General features: G+C 38.5%; 1 protein-coding gene and 1 long non-coding RNA gene across 4 annotated transcripts in view; one reads left to right on the forward strand and one right to left on the reverse strand.

The window, feature by feature from the left end:
* The window catches only part of ZNF609 (zinc finger protein 609), a 212111-nt gene that overhangs the window by 140376 nt on the left and 54603 nt on the right, over positions 1–17132 (forward strand). Inside the window, exon 3 of the mRNA XM_029950722.1 lies at positions 15370–15595. Within this exon, the coding sequence (XP_029806582.1) occupies positions 15370–15595 (226 nt within the window). The remainder of the gene's footprint in view (positions 1–15369; positions 15596–17132) is intronic.
* The window catches only part of LOC115301037, a 102184-nt gene that overhangs the window by 80515 nt on the left and 4537 nt on the right, over positions 1–17132 (reverse strand). For 2 of the 3 annotated variants that reach the window (XR_003912951.1, XR_003912949.1), the window contains exon 1: positions 1504–1590. This is a non-coding gene — a long non-coding RNA (uncharacterized LOC115301037). Of the gene's footprint in view, positions 1–1503; positions 1591–12063; positions 12140–17132 lie in introns of those variants that run through there. The other variant, XR_003912950.1, reaches the window with a different exon arrangement.

The raw sequence follows: 17132 nt of genomic DNA on the forward strand, positions 1-17132 counted from the left end.
AGCTATATTTAAAGAGTATTGATTACTAGATGTTTGTCAGCTAGGTGGAGGTGGTATACCACAAGACTCTGCCTTTGCACTAGTTTTATTCAACGTTTTTTACATAACTTCCCTGACTTAATATAAACTAGGCATATAAATCTGTGGGTGATATATAGAGGTCAGGAGTTTTTCAGTTGTAATGGATACCTTGGCTCATGCTGATTTAAGCAAACAAGGAATTTATATGTTCCCACAAATAGAGTTGATTAGTTTCCAGCAGGAGCTCAAATAATGTCATTGGGATTTTGTCTTTGCTCATTTCCCTATTCCCCTTTCCCCTGAATTGGCTTTATTCTTAGTCAAGCCTTTGTCATATGTTAGGAGGAATGGATATTGGCAGCCCCAATATTTATTAGCTTTTCCAGCCTAAGAGCTCAGAGGAAGAAAGAATCCCTATAGCCTTTGGAGAACCTGTTTGATGTATTTTGTGTAGAGTTGGGCCTACTCCTATACTGGAATGAGGTTGGGGAATGGATTTTTCACAGGAAAGGGAAATTCCTCTACCAGAGGAAGGAGGAAGGGAAACCACAATGAAAAGTCATAATTGTACTATCACAAACCACTACAAATGGAGAACTTAAGGACTGAATGTCTGAGTAGAGACTGACAGTGTTCTAAGAGACTGAAAGGCAGAATTAAATTAACAGGATGTTGTTATTATTACTATCAGCAGCAGCTAATATTTATTGAACTTTTGCTGTGTCTTGGGCACTGTATACTAAGCATTTTATATTCAGTTAATTGCTACAGTGGCCCTATGAAATATAGGTACTTATTATGTTTTTATTTTCTAAAATAAAGTAGAATCAGAAAGATTGCATAATGTGTCTGCAATCAGAGTTTGAGTAGAAAAGATCTAGGGAGTTGTTTGTTGTTGTTTTAATGTTATTAATGTATTTAATGTTATTAATGTTGTTTAATGTTTAATGTTTTCTATTTATTTTGAGAGAGAGCATGCGAGCAGGGGAGGAGAGAGAGGGAGAGAGAGAATCCCAAGCAGGCTTGGCACTGTCTGCGCAGATCTCAATTCGGGCTTGAGCTCACAAGCCATGACATCATGACCTGAGCAGATCAAGAGTCAGATGCTTAACCAACTAAGCCACCCAAGCACCTAGATCTAGGGAATTTTAATGAAGATGAATTTCAGTAGGAGCTTCCAAGAGTGACTTGACTATTAGAATATCTAATAAGGCTATCATTCGAGATTACCAAAATACTATAGGCACATTGCTAGGTACTTAACCTATTAAAGAATTTAATCTTTGAAACCATCTTAGTAAAGTATCGGGTATTTTCTCTACCCATATAGGTAGGTAGGAATGGAGTTAGAACGAGGTTTTTATGACTACCCCTTATGGGAAATATTTCACCCTTGAGATCACCTTAGTTAGATGATCTTTAACAAATTTCCACACCATGATACTATGATTTTTCTGTGCACATTCTTTTAGGAACACATACCTGATAGAAAGTGAGGTGCTATGGTATAGACATGCTCTCTAGGAACCCAAATCAGCTTTGCTGCTTAAGGTACTTTCTTTAGAACGAAGGACATCTCATCAGAATTGCCCATTGTTATGCAAAATCAGTGGCATTCTTTGATCTTCTAGGAAGCAAAATTACCCAGGAGACACTGGGCAATGAAGCCTATCTTAGCAGATGGCCATTTCCTGCTTCGTCCAACAATGCTAACCTTTCTATAAGCAGGAGTTAATCTATACTGCACATTACCCTTCATACACTTTGCAGTTTATCTCTGTAATACCTTTAGTTGAAATAGCATGGACAAGAAAAACTTCTTTAGGAAATGATGGTTCCTCGTTAATTGAGGATCCATTTGAAAATTTCTTTTAGATAATGGTATATTTAACTTCTGAACTACTAAGCTATATTTTCAGAGAGGTCTTATCCTTGACAATTTGAAAACAAATAGACACTAGAGAGACTAATTTTCCCCTCGCCCCACAATGGGAAGGTCAATTTTGTCAGTAATGATCATCGTTCATTTGTCCATTTGCTAAACCATTAAGTGAGCTCTTACTTCTCCCAAATGCTTAAAACACTCATTACCCAAATGCTGAAACTTAGTATCACCTAACTTGTAAGCATCCCTTACTTACAAAATCCTTAGTCTGTGGATCCCAAGAGCAGTCTTTGCTACTCACCTCCTGCTAATAATTTTCCCTGCCTCCTGTCTCTTTTTCCTTCACCGTTACTTCCAAACTACCCTATTGTGGAAGATGCCCTAGTTTGCCCACTGAAGAGGCAATCTCCCTCAACTTCCTTGTTAACAGAATCCTAATTTTCTTCAGGGATCAGTTGGGCATATGGTTCTGGAGAAGCCGATGACTTCTTCAGTCCCAAAACATGAAACCTGATTTGTTCTCAGAATGTGACCCTCAGACCCCTAGATAATCTGTAAGAGTTTCTGCTAGATCAGAAGTATTTTCATAATAATAGTAAGACATTATTTGCCAGTCTCTCTGTTGACATTTGCACTGATAATGCAAAAACAGTGGTGGATAAAATGGCTAGTATTTTGGCACAAATCAGATAAGTGGCACCAAACATTCTTCACTGCTCTGACCTCACAGTAAAAGATAAAAATTGATTAAAATTTTGGGGGCACCTCAGTAGCTCAGTCAGTTAAGTGTCCAACTTTGGCTCAGGTCATGATCTCACCATCTGCGAGTTTGAGCCACACATCAGGCTCTCTGCTGGCAGCATGGAGCCCATTTCGGATCTTCTGTTCCCCTTTCTGTCTGCCCCTCCTTTGCATGTGTGTTCTCTCTTGAAAATAAATTAATGTCTAAAAAAAGATAAAAATTTTGGAAAAGTTTGAGAAGTATTGGTATGAATCTCCTCTGAACATTTGGTAGAACTCATCATGAAGCTGTTTGATCCTGGACTTTTGTTCATTGGGGGGTTTTTGATTATTGATTCAAGCTCCTTAGTAATAGTTCATACTTTTTACTTCCATCATGATTGAGTCTTGATAGATTGTATGTTTCTAGGAATTTATCCATTTCTTCCAGGTTGTCGAGTTTGTTGGCATATAATTAGTCTTAGTGGTCTCTTACCACCTTTTATATTTCTGTGATGTCAGTTGTAACATGTCCTCTTTCATTTCTGATTTTATTTTGAGTATTTCATTTACTTTTGCTCTAATCTTTGTTATTTCCTTCTTCTACTGCCTTTGAACTTCGTTTGTTCTTTTCCTAAATCTTTGTACTTTCTGGTTTCTAATTGTTTATCTTAAGACTTTTAGTTTCTTGGGGTGCCTGGGTGGCTCAGCTGGAAGAGTATGCAGCTCTTTATTTTATTTATTTTATTTTTTTTTAGTGTTTAGTTTTGAGAGAGAGACAGGGTGTGAGTGGGGCAGGGGCAGAGAGAGAAGAAGACACAGAATCGGAAGCAGGCTCCAGGCTCTGAGCTGTCAGCACAACTCCAACTCACAGGGCTTGAGCTCCCAAACCAGGAGATCGTGACCTGAGCCCAAGTCGGAGGCTTAAGCGACTGAGCCACCCAGCACATTGTCTCTTCTGTCTCTCGAAGTTGAATAAATGTTTTTAAAAAAGTCTGTTTTGTCTGGTATAGGTATAGCCACTCCAGCTTTCTTTTGGTTTCCATTTGCACAGTATTTCATTTTTCAACCCTTCACTTTCAATCTGTGTATGTCACTACATCTAAAGTGAATCTCCTTATAGGTAGCATATAGATGGGTCTTGATTTTCCATTCATTCAGCTGCTTTGTTTCTTTCTTGCTTTTTTTTTCTTTTTAATGTTTATTTGCTTTTGAGAGAGAGAGAACGAACAGCAGGGAATGGGCAGAGAGAGAGGGAGACACAGAATCTGAAGCAGACTCCAGGCTCTCAGCTGTCAGCACAGAGCCCAATGCAGGGCTTGAACTCAGGAACCATAAGATCATGACCTGAGCCGAAGTCAGACATTCAACCAACTGAGCCACCTGGGTGCCCCAGCTGCTCTGTTTCTCTTGATTGGCAAATTTAGTCTACTTACATTTAAAGTAATTATTGATACTTTATAAGTAAGACAATTTTGTGTCAACTATACTTAAGTTAAAAAATGAATAGGGGCATCTATCTATGTGGCTCAGTTGGTTAAGCATCTAACTCTTGATTTTGGCTCAGGTCATGATCTCAAGGTTAGTGAGACTGAGCAAGGAGTCAGGTTCTACACTAACAGCATAGAGTCTTCTTGGAATTTTCTCTCTCCTTCTCTCTCTGCCCCTCACCGGCTCATGTGTAGTAAATAAGTAAACATTTTGAATGAATGAATGAATGAATATAATTTAAAACAATTATGTTCATTATAATTTTATAATTCATTATAATATTATAATTATTGATATGTCTTACCATTTTGTTCATTGTTTGTGGCTGTAACTGTAGTTCCTCTCTTCCTTTCTTTTACTCTTTCCTTTGTGGTTTGATAACTTTCTTTAGTAGTATGCTTATATTGCTTTCTCTTTCTCTTTTGTGTATTTACTATAGATTTTGTTTTGAGGCTACCATGAGGCCTACATATAACAACCTGTATCTATAACAGCCTATTTTAAGTTGATAACAACTTAAGTTTGATCCCATTCTAATCCTTAATATTTTTATTCTACCCCTACCCAGGTTTTGTTATTGATGTCATATTTTACATCTTTTTATCTTGTGTATCTCTTAATTAATGATAGTAATGATAGTTGTTTTTCCTACTTTTGTATATATGATTAACACACTACCTTTACTATATATAGTAGAGAAGGGAACTCTTTCAAACTCATTATATGAGGCCAGCAACTCTAATACCAAAATAGACAAGGATGCCCCAAGAAAAGAAAATTATGGGCCATTATACCTGATGAACACATACAAAAATTTTCAACAAAATATTAGCAAAACACAGTCAGCAGTTCAAAAGTATCATATACCATATCAAGTGGGATTTATTCCAGGAATGCAAAACATTTGCAAATCAGTCAATGTTACATAACACATTAACAAAAAGGGTAAACTTACTTGATCATCTCAGTAGATGCAGAAAAAGCATTTGACAAAATTCAACATGCACTTATGATAAAATGTTTCTATACTTGGTATAGAGGGAACATACCTCAGCTTAATAAATATATGCCAAGCTCTTTCCCTTAAGATCAGGAACAAGACAAGGATGCCCACTCTTGACTATTTCATTCAACTATATTCATTCATTGGATGTCCTAGCCCAAGCAATTATGCAAGAAAAAGAAATAAAAGACATCCAAATTGGAAAGGAGGAGGTAAAACTGTCTGCATTTGCAAATGACATATCTATAGAAGACCCTAAAAACTCCAGTAAAAAACTGTTGGAACTAATAAATAAATTCACTGAGGTTGCAAGAGACAAAATTAGTATAAAAACCTGTTGTGTTTCTATACATTAATAACAAAATATAAGAAAGAAATTTTTTAAAATCCCATTTACAGTTGTATCAAAAAGAATGACTTAATTAGAGCTAAATTTAACAAAGACAAGAGACCTATATATTGAAAACTGCAAGACATTAATGAAAGAAATTAAGGACAACACAAATAAATGGAAAGATATTTCATGTTCATAGATTGGAAGAAAGAGGATCATTAAAATGTCCATCCTACCCATTGCAGTCTACAGATTCAGTGCAATTACTATCAAAATTCCAGTAGCATTTTTCACAGAATTAGAATAATCTTAAAATTTTTATGGAACCATAAAAGACCCCAAACAGCCAGAATGATCTTGAGAAAGAAGAACAAAGCTGGAGGCATCCTGCTCTGATTTTTTTTTAAAAAATTTTAATGTTTATTTTTATTTATTTAAAAATTTTGTTTTCTTTTTATTGTTTTTATTTATTTTAGAGAGGGAGAGAGAGAGCATGAGCAGGGGAGGGTCAGAGAGAGAGGGAGATACAGAATCTGAAACAGGCTCCATGCTCTGAGCTAGCTGTCAGCACAGAGCCCGATGCAGGACTTGAACTCACGAACCTTGAGATCATGACCTGAGCCGAAGTTTAACGCTTAACTGACTGAGCCACCCAGGTGCCCCTATTTTTATTTTTGAGAGAGAAATGGCGTGAGCAGGGGAGGAGCAGAGAGGGAGACACAGAATCTGAGCAGACTCCAAGATCCAAGCTGTTAGCACAGAGCCCAACACGGAGCTCGAACCCGTGAACCATGAGATCAGCACCTGAGCCAAAGTGAGACGCTTAACCAACCGAGCTACTCAGACATCCTTCATCCCTGATTTTAACCTATACAGAGCTACAGTAATTAAAACAGAATGGTATTGGCATAGAAACAGATCAGTGGAACGGAATAGAGAGCCCCAAAATAAACCCAGGCATATACAGACCATTGATATGTGACAAAGGAGCCAGGAATATGCAATGGAGAAAGGACAGCCTCTTCAATAAATGGTGTTGGGAAGATTGGACAGCCACGTGTAAAGGAATGAAACTTGACATCATCTTATACATAAAAATTAACCTCAAATGGATTAAAGACTTGAACCTGAAACCATAAACCTCCTAGATGATAACATAGGCAGTAAGCCCCTTGATGTAGGTCTTGGCAGTGATTTTTTGAACCTGACACCAGAGGCAAAAGCAACAAAAAGAAAAATAAATGGGACTACATCAAAATAAAAAGCTTCTGCACAGCAAAGGAAACAATCAACAAAATGAAAGACAATCTGCTAAATGGGAGAAAATATTTGCAAAGCATATATATCTGATAGGGGGTTGATACCCAAAATATATGAAGAACTCATGCCACTCAACAGAAAAAAGGTTGAAAAACGGGGCAGCAGATCTGAATAGACATTTTCTCAAAGAAAACATATAGATGGGCAAAGGTATATAAAAAGATGTTCCATTCAGCATCATTAATCATCAGGGAAATAGAAATCAAAACCACAATGAGATATTACTTCACACTTATTAGAATGGCTAGTACCAAACCGACAAGGAATAACAAATATTGGTTAGGAAGTGGGAAAAAGTTCACTGTTGGTGGGAAAGAAGTAAATTGGTGTAGCCACTGCAGAACATTTTGGAGGCTCCTCAAAAAAGTAAAAATAGAACTAGTATGTGACCCAGCAATTTCACTTCTAGGTATTTATTTGAAGAAAACAAAATCACTAAAATATATATATACCCCCATGTTTAATTGCAACATTATTTATAGTGGCCAAGATATGGAAACAATGTAAGAGTCCATCACTGGGGGAATGGATAAAGAAGACATGGGGTATATATACAACAGGATGTTATTAGGCCACAAAAAATAATCTTGGCATTTTCGTGTGTGTAAATAAAAAACAAAAAATCAACCATTAAAAAACAGTGGGGGGAAATCTTGTCATTTGTGACAACATGAATGGGACCTTCAGGGCATTGTGCTAAGCAAAGAAGTAAGTTAGAGAAAGACAAATACGACATGATCTCTCTTAAATATGGAGTCTTAAAGCTCAAAACAGAGAACAGATTAGCAATTGCCAGAGACAGAGAGTAGGGATGGGAGAAATGAATGAGAGAGGTCAAGAGGTTAAAAAAAAATCTGATAAAGACAGTTTCTTTTTAAAATATCTTTATAGGGGCACCTGAGTGGCTCAGTTGGTTAAGCGTCTGACTTTGGCTCAGGCAGTGATCTCACAGCCTGTGGGTTCAAGTCCCATGTCAGGCTCTGTGCTGACAGCTAGCTCAGAGCCTGGAGCCTGCTTCAGATTCTGTGCCTCTCTCTCTCTGTCTTTGCCCCTCTCTCACTCATGCTCTGTTTCTGTCTCAATAATAATAAACATTAAAAAAAAGTTTTGAAAAAATAAAATAAAATATCTTTATATATATAAGGGCACCTGTGTGATTCAGTCAGTTAAGCATCCAACTCTTTTCTTTTTTTTTTTTTTTTTATGTTATTTAATTTGAAAGAGAGCACAAGCCAGGAACGGGCAGAAAGATGGAGAGGGGATCCCAAGCTGTCAGCACAGAGCCCAACATGGACTCAGTCTCATGAACAATGAGATCATGACCAGAGCCAAGATTGAGAGTTGGACACTTAACCAGCTGAGCCACGTAGGCACCCCCTAAACGTCCAACTCTTGATCTTAGCTCAGGTCATGATCTCACACTGTGAGATCAAGCCCCACACTTGGCTCTGCACTGACAGAGTGGAACCTGCTTGGGATTCTCTGCCTCCCTTTCTCTCTGCCCCTCCCCCACTTGCACACGTGCTCTTGCTCTCTCTCAAAAATAAACATTTAAAAAGTCTTTATATTAATTGTATCTCACCTTTTGAGTTCATGTCCTTTTGTATTTTTTAAATGTTTATTTTTGAAGGAAAGAGAGACAGTGCAAGCGGGGGAGGGGCAGAGAGCAAGGGAGACACAGAACTCCAAGTAGGCTCTAGGCTCTGAGCTGTCAGCACAGAGCCTGACGTTGGTCTCAAATCCATGAGCCGTTGGCCTCAAACCCATGAGCCGTGAGATCATGACCTGAGCCGAAGTCAGAAGCTCAGCTGACTGAGCCACCCTGGGGCACATGTCCTTTTGTATTCTATGTGGCAAAATGGAAGGTACGTATAAAGCAATTGCAACTGCGTTGCAAGCTGACCTAACCTGTTTTTTGTAGAATGTCATTTTTACCTGAAAGAACAACTGACAGTGTAGGTATTCAGAGTTGGGTGTTTGGCAGAGATTTTCTTAAAAATAAATAAAATGAGCCTGTTACTCCAAGGAGGACAGTTGACACTCTTTGTTATTAATGGTAAAATATGAGCTTTCAAGCAAACATTATAATTTTAGAAAATTTGCATCCGCCCCCTATCAGTTTGACAGCCTCCCAATACTTAAAGGGTTTTCTGATGAGCTCGGAGGCAGTGGTATCAACAAATATTGCTTTTTTTATATTAGTGGAATGTGTCATTATTTGAAAGAGCTGTATAACTCATTGAACCAGTACTTTCCAAATGACTAACATAAGATGTTAAAAATCATGCATGGGTAAAAGAAGCATTCAAAGTACTAGGACAGACCAGTGGATGGGAATGTAACAAGAGTACAAAAGGTTCAATGATATAGTTTCAGATTCCACATTGCCACTAACCTTTAAAAGCTATCATTTGTTCAGTTTTGGTGTCATATCAAAGAATAGCTGCAATTATCTGAAAAGGATACATATATGAAATCTTTGTGAGGCCAGTTTTCTTTATGTAGTTCAACACATTTTACCAGCAGATTGAATGCAAAAACAGGCTTGAGAATTTAGCTGTCTTGTATTAAACCAGCCTTTGAAGAGATTTGCAAAATGTAAATCGATGCCACTGCTCTTTTTATCCCTTTCTTTTGAAAAATTATGGCAATTTTTATTAAAAATGTTAGACATATTCGTACATAATAAATTTTTAAATGTCATTTTAAACAAGTTGATGCATGTTACATTTTTTATTTTTAAGTTCTAGTGTGGTAAATATCAATAGGTATATTCCACATCAGAGCTCTTTGGGATCTTCAATTTTTTGTTCATCTTTTTATTTTAAGATAATTAATAGTTGTAATAAAGAATACAGAAACATCTCATGTACCGTTTAACTAGTTTCCCCCAATGGTAACACCTCACAAAACTATTGTACGATATCACAACAGGGATATTGATACTAATGCAATCTACCTAGCTTGTTGAGATTTCCCCATTTTGCATGTGCTCACTTGTTTATGTTTCTGTGTGTGTATATTTAGCTCAGTGCAATTTTATCACATGTGTAAGCTTGGGTATTTACCACAGAGTCAAAATCCACACAGTACATCTCCATCACTACAAAGATCCTTTGTGTTGTCCTTCTCTTCGACCTGTCACCAACCCTTCCTCTTGGCCACTACTAATCTGTTTTTATGTATCTCTTTTTGTCATTTCAAAATTATTAGTTGTTTTAAATAAGTTAATTAGTGAGTGTTAAATCTTTCACTTTAAAAAAAAATGTTAATGTTTATTTGTTTTTGAGAGAGAAAGAGAGAGGAGCGTGAGCGGGGGAGGGGCAGAGAGAGAGGGACACAGAATCCCAAACAAGCTGCAGGCTCCAGGCTCCGAGCTGTCAGCCCAGAGCCCAATGCAGGGTCCAAACCGGCAAACCATGAGATCATGACCTGAGCCGAAGTCAGACACTTAACCAACTAAGCCACCCAGGTGCCCTGTTCACTTTTAATTTCTAATACAGTAAATATCAATTGATAAGGCCTGCATAAATAAAAGCTCTGTAAGCTTCTCCATTTTTAAGACTAGAAAGGTTTCCCAAGACCAAAATGTTTAAGAACAGCTGGCTTGAAGCAGGGGGAATCATTCTCATTTCTCCTTCCCAAGCTCCTACAGAACAAGATATGGTTTGTGATATCTCAATTTAGAATTCTCATGTTTTCTCATAGGACTGTCAATATGAATGATGATTAGGTTCTGTAGTACAGGTTGACCCATCCATGATATAGGTTAAATTGAGACTTTTCTACTGACATCTGTGATTCTGAATGATTCAGAAAAAGGCTTTAGCTTCTGATGTATTCACTATTTGGTCTGTGGGTTATTTTTTTGGTTTGTTTATTTGCTTGTTTGCTTTTGTATCCTATGGGGGTAAGAGAATGGAGTAGAGATGACAAGCTCCAGCCCTGACTTCTTAGGAAATGAATATGTAAAAGGAGGTAAGAATGTGTTCAGGAGAGGAAGTTGTTGCAGAATTTTTCTCATTCTTTATTCTTGAAAAGCTAATTCTAATGCTTCCCTTGGAACAGTACAGGAATGGGAGGGATCATCAACCTTCTGTGGGAAAAAAAAATTATTTCAGAGCTAGTACTTAGGTCCCTATCATCACTCATCAGCTGCAAAGTTAATAGCTTTGCTGAAGGAAAATGTGAATTTCAAGCAGGCAGGAGATTGTAGAGTGAGAAGACTTAGAAGAGCAGAATAGATGCTTCTTTCAGCAAAAACCTTTGCCACAGGAATGGGACACTACCATGTGATTTGTGTTATGCATTGATTTCATTTTTGAGATTTTTTTTTCCCCTTTGTTACATTTCCAGCATAATATATCCATTCCCACACACTGAGAGTTTAGACAGGCTTGAATATTAGGATCGTTTGATCTGCTATTTCCTCTTTACCAGAAGAGATCTTTCGAGTTTGAGCCTGAGACTCTATTGTGATTGTTGCAGGAGAGCTCCCTGTGGCTAGTCTTGCAGTCTTCAAATTATATGTTCACTTGCACTTGCATTTTCTACTACAAATTGGCGCAGCCTCCAACATTGACCTTGACCAGGTACTGATTGGTTAAAATTGAGTGCTAAACTAAGTCTTCTGTGAATAACAGAATACTTACCTTTAAAGAACTGTTTGATGTCTGGTTATGGTGCCAGCTACTATGTCTGTCTTTTTCACTTTTTTCCTCCTTGCCTTCTGCTACGATATGTCTTGGAAATTAACCAGAGTTATAATCAAATTGTTTTTCAAGGCAACCTTAAGTGGAATCTGGGAGCTCAGCAGACCTGCAGCTTCTTCTTTCTTTTTCTTTGTTTCTTCCTTCCTTCCCTCTTTCCTTCTAAGAGGCAGGTTAGAGAGTTGGAAAAGGAAGTGATTTCCTCCTTCACTAACACTTAAATGTTGTGTTGTGATTTACATGGGATATTCTATTGCACTGTGTCAAGAGCTTTGTGAAAAGGAGGAATTCGTTGCTCTGTGATTTCGACCCATCCGGCTCTTGAAAACAAGCAATTACTGAATTTTCAGAATAAGCAAAGATAAACTTTAATTATTTAAAAAAATACAGTAAATTTTGTTTATCTCAATCTCAGTCAACAGGAGGCAGTTCAAATAACTGACGCTATTTTTTTGTATTTTAATTTGAGAAACAACATATAATAAATTGATAAATGGAATTTTAAATACCTGTTCTTCTTTATAATAACCCACAATAAAAATTTTGTGAGCAAACCAAGTTTTATAGGGGGAGTACTTACACATTTATCCATGAATCAGGAACCTTTAGTACTATTAGCATTGCTGGTGCAGAGTCACTGTAAAATCTTGAAAGACCTTTGGAATTATCAGGGAAAGAGAATATATTATTAATACAGTATTTGGTATATTTGACAGGGGCACCTGGGTGACTCAGTCAGTTAAGCGTCCAACTCTTGATTTTGTCTCAGGTCATGATCTCACATTTTCATGAGTTTGAGCCCTGCATCTGGCTCTGTGCTGACAAAGTGGAGCCTGCTTGGGTTTCTCCCTCTTTCTGCCCTACCCCCCGCCACCACCATGCACTCTTTTTCAAAATAAATAAAGTTAAAAAAATATTTGATGACATTCTACTCTCTACATAATCTTATCTGATCATCTGAATAAATCTGAACACTTATCTAACCATTATCTCCAATTATCTTTCAGTCTTGAATAAAGGGAGTTTCTTAGAGTTACTGCAACTTCCTTTCTGCCTTTTGACTGTGAACATGAAGGTATCATCAGACTCCTCTCTGTGAAGGGGAGAGGGAAGGATCTGTCCCAAATATTTCTTTGCTGCATTTTCTACCTCCAAAATTATATTGCAGCCTTGAAATTTTTCTTCCATCAGTGCCTCTCTTGTGTGGGAGGCAGCTGAAGGCAGTGTATAATTACTTCTTGTGGGGAGATTAATGGCTCTGGCCTTTCTTTATTCTCTCCAGTTCTCATTTCTGCGTCACCTGCCTATCAGCACTTAGATCTCTAATAGGTGCTATTAAGACTAATATCTAAAGATGAATTGAAAAGAAGTATCATAAAAGGTAAAGGGCATGAACTGTTGGGAAACTTCAGATATTTCCATCTTTAAATCCTCTCTTTTCAAGTTTTAATTTTGTCTTGTTTATGTCCCCATTCGTGGAGTCCAGGAGCCAGGTTGGCACTCCTTAGCATTTCAGAGACTAAGAACTGGCCCAGCTTTTATTGTTGTTGTAGTTATTAAGGTATTTAATGACATTAACTTTTTATATTCCTGTTACTTAATTTTCCCTCCTGGCACCAGTCTCCTGACAATTCCTGCTCTTGTATCCTAGGAATATGGGAAAAGTGGTAAAAAAAAAAAAAAAAAAAAAAAAACACCTTTTCTGATTTTTATCCTCTCCTGGAGAGTGGTAAATGAAGCTGTGTTTGTTTCAGTGAATAGTAGAATATGAAATCCCATAAAGCCACCTTGGTTATTAGATGAATATCACAGAGCTCCTTATTATACAGTGTGGCTTAATGTAGATTATAGATGTGACCAAATGGTAATTAGCAGAGCTAGAGTTGTAATTAAATATTATTGTGCTACTCTGTGATTTCTCCTCAGATTTCGGTTGCAAAGTAGGAAATGAATAGTTCCAAACCCATAGGTAGATTTCTTCACTTCTCCCCATCCCCCAAAATTTATTTTAATTAGTTAACTGACTAAATAAAGTTATCCTCACACAAACAGAGATCCTGAATTCTACTTAGTACCTCTGATCAGTGAGAGTAGTTTGGTGCATATACATGCCAGTTGGCTCTTCATATATTATTTCTGTTATTCTAACTAATCAGTTCAGCTGAGTTCCTTCTCTCCACGTGTTATGTAGCAGGGTTTAATTGGCAAACTGAATGCAACAGCGGTGTCTCCTACATCTTAGATCTTGTTTTCTGGCTCTGTCAGTATAGTGGCTTTATGTACAGTGTTAGTAGCTTTTTTCCCCCTGGTCTCCCATAAGCACTGAACAACCTAGCATGAAATGAAACCCCTTCTAGAAAACAGCTGTCCTTGATAGCTGAGAGAGAGAGAGACAGAGACAGAGAGACAGAGACAGTACAAGTGGGGGAGGGGCAGAGAGGGAGACGCAGAATCTGAAACAGGCTCCAGGCTCTGAGCTGTCAGCACAGAGCCCAACATGGGGCTTGAACTCGGGAACAAAGAGATCGTGACCTTCACCAAGGTCAAGACGTATAACCGACTGAGCCACCCAGGCCCCCTGAGATTTTAGTTTTATTTTTTTTATTTTAAAAATACTTTTTTAATGTTTGTTTATTTTTGAGAGACCACGAGAGAGCGTGAATAGCGGAGGGACAGAGAGAGAGGGAGAGACAGAATCTGAAGCAGGCTACAGGCTCCGAGCTGAAACTCGGAGGAGCTCAAACTCACGAACTGTGACATCATGACCTGAGCTGAAGTCAGATGCTTAACCAACTGAGCCCCCCAGGTTTCCCCCGAGATTCTAGTTTTAGAGGTAGATTGCTGGTTATTGTGTTCACCTGTTTCTGTCTGTGCATGTGTGTAATCTACTTCACCTACAGACTGCCATGAATAGGCTTCTGGATCATAACAGCACCTGCTGTTTCTTACAAATAAATTTGATGTTAGATTCATGCTCCAAAATGCTATTCTTATTAACCAGTTGCTGTTGTAATCTCTAAGAGTTAGAAACCCCCATCAGTTTGCTCCTAATCCTCCTATAACTTTTAAGTAGATGTCTTTCTAGCTAAAGATGAGTTAAGGTTCTAATCTTCTTGAAGTGACATTCCTGGGATCTAGATATTTCTCTCCTTCTTTATCCCTATCTGTATTCTTGGATTTTATAACTGACTAATGTATTACTTGTCGAATGACAGATTGATGGGAAACATAGTGGTAGCAGTAGAACATGCCTCAGAAGCCTTTTCTTTCACATCAATCTGTGTGCTCTGTTACTGTTGAAGTCTGGACCTGGTTCTCTATCACTGGAGATTTTTAAATGAGACAAGATTTTTCTTAATATAATTTATTGTCAAGTTGGCTACATACAGTGTATACAGTGTGCTCTTGGTTTTGGGGCTAGATTCCCGTGATTCATCACTTACATCTACAACACCCAGCGCCCATCCCAACAAGTGCCCTCTTCAGTGCCCATCACTCCTTTCCCCCTCTCTGTTGCTCCCCACCCCCATCACCCCTGTTTGTTCTCTGTATTTAAGAGTTGCATGGTTTGCTTCCCTCTCTGTTTGAAACTATTTTTCCCCTTTCCTTCCCCCACATTTTTAAATATACTTTTAGCTAAGCACAGTTTATGAGGAAAGCCATTAATGAGAAATAGGGCTTCTCCTACCACAGGGTGCGCTCATATAAACACTAGATTTGTAGTTGTATCATGAGCTAGAACTTGAAAGGAAGGACCAAAGTCTTATATTTAGAACCTTCCATACTGGCAGGAAAAAATCTAAGACTAGATTAAATATAAAGAAGGTATTTATTTCCTCTCAGTGTTCTCTCTGCAACTCAGCTACTACTTTCTCTTCCCTTACAGATGGAGTCCCCTGTCTCTACACCAGCAGTGCTGCCACTGCACCTTTTGGTGCCAGTGGTCAATAATGACATCTCATCCCCCTGTGAGCAGATCATGGTTCGTACCCGATCAGTTGGGGTCAACACATGTGATGTGGCTCTAGCTACAGAGCCTGAATGCCTGGGCCCCTGTGAACCTGGGACAAGTGTCAACCTCGAGGGCATTGTGTGGCAGGAAACAGAAGATGGTAAGTGCTATGTGTGCCTTTTCCTATCCCTTCCCAACAAGCTTCTGCCAACAGGGGCTTAATCGTTGTAAACAACACCAAATATTTATTAGGAGTCTTAAGTGACCATAGTTTGCTAGTGACGCCTACCCAGATCACAGCAAACTTCTTAGTAAAATAGTGAAGCTTCTGGAGATTGCCAGTTTGTTTAAAATTATTTTATTTTAAATTTGTTTAAAATTAATTTATTTATTTTGAGAGAGAGACAGCAGGAGCAGAGAAAGAGCAGAGAGAGAGGGAGAGCGAGAATCCCAAGCAGGCTCCACTGATGTGGGGCTCGATGCTGCGAATCCATGAGATCATGACCTGAGCTGAAATTAAGAGTGGACACTTAACCCACTGAGTCCCCCAGGTAACCCGAGATTGCCAGGTTTTTTTTAATTAATCGTCTTCCTTTTGTGGCTATCCACATTATTCGCCCTGGCATATAAGCAGTCCTTTGTGAAGTGCTGGCCAGGTAGTTCACACTGTGTCTCTAATCCTGGGAGAATTGGAATGTAAATGAACTTTGGGTCAGCCTTCAAGAGAAAAAAGTAATAAAAGGACAGCTGTGGGAATCAAGGAAATGGAAAACAGTCACTCTTAAATTGACTTAGTGTTGGCTCATTGAATATGCAACTCTTGGCCTTTTTTAACACCTGGAGGTGCAGCCAGCTCCTTCCCACTGGTTGCCTCATTGCCCAGCCACCCACGCCACTTCATGCATCTGTCACTTAGTACAGATTTTATAGGCCTAGCCAACAGGGAAATGTTTACATGGTCTTGTTTTCAGGCATCCACTAAGCAGTTGGCTCACTGCAGGGTGCTTCTGCCTGAGGCTACCATCCAGACCGCTTGTATGTTCCATTTGCCCCTGAGAACAGAGTCTCTTCTATTTTGGAAGTTCATAAACCTGAAAAAATAGTTGTGTGAAGGAACTTGATCAGGTATTTCTGATCCCTTGGTACCATTTGTGGCAATTTGATTTCAGCACATAGATTTTTTTTTTTTAATAAAGATTCCAAGTTCTTGTCAAAGTATGTGTGGTTTATAGAGGCTGGGCCTCAGAGTCCCTTCAGGTCTCTGCATCAGTAACCAGACGTTCAAAGCATCCCCACTCTGGAATTTAGAGCCCCAGAGGAGCACAGCTCATTATCTCTAATTATCATAAGTTATCTTGTCAGTTTGCCAATAGAAATTCAAGCATTTCATTCTGGTCATTCTAATCAAAGTCTGTTCCTCTGAATATTTTATTGTGATTTAGTTTTTTTTTTAATGGTTTTTGTTTTTGTTTTTGTTTGAGAGAGAGGGAGAGAGACAGCGCTAGCAGGGGAGGGTCAGAGAGAGAGGGAGATATAGAATCTGAAGCAGGCTCCAGGCTCTGAGCTGTCAGCACAGAGCCCGACACGGTGCTCGAACCCATGAACCGAGAGATCATGACCTGAGCCAAAGCCGGACATTTAACCAGCTGAGCTACCCAGGCGCCCCTCCCTATTTATTTAAACTCTGTCATATAGTA

This window comes from Suricata suricatta, chromosome 9 (assembly GCF_006229205.1).
Source record: "Suricata suricatta isolate VVHF042 chromosome 9, meerkat_22Aug2017_6uvM2_HiC, whole genome shotgun sequence".
Lineage (NCBI taxonomy): Eukaryota > Metazoa > Chordata > Mammalia > Carnivora > Herpestidae > Suricata > Suricata suricatta.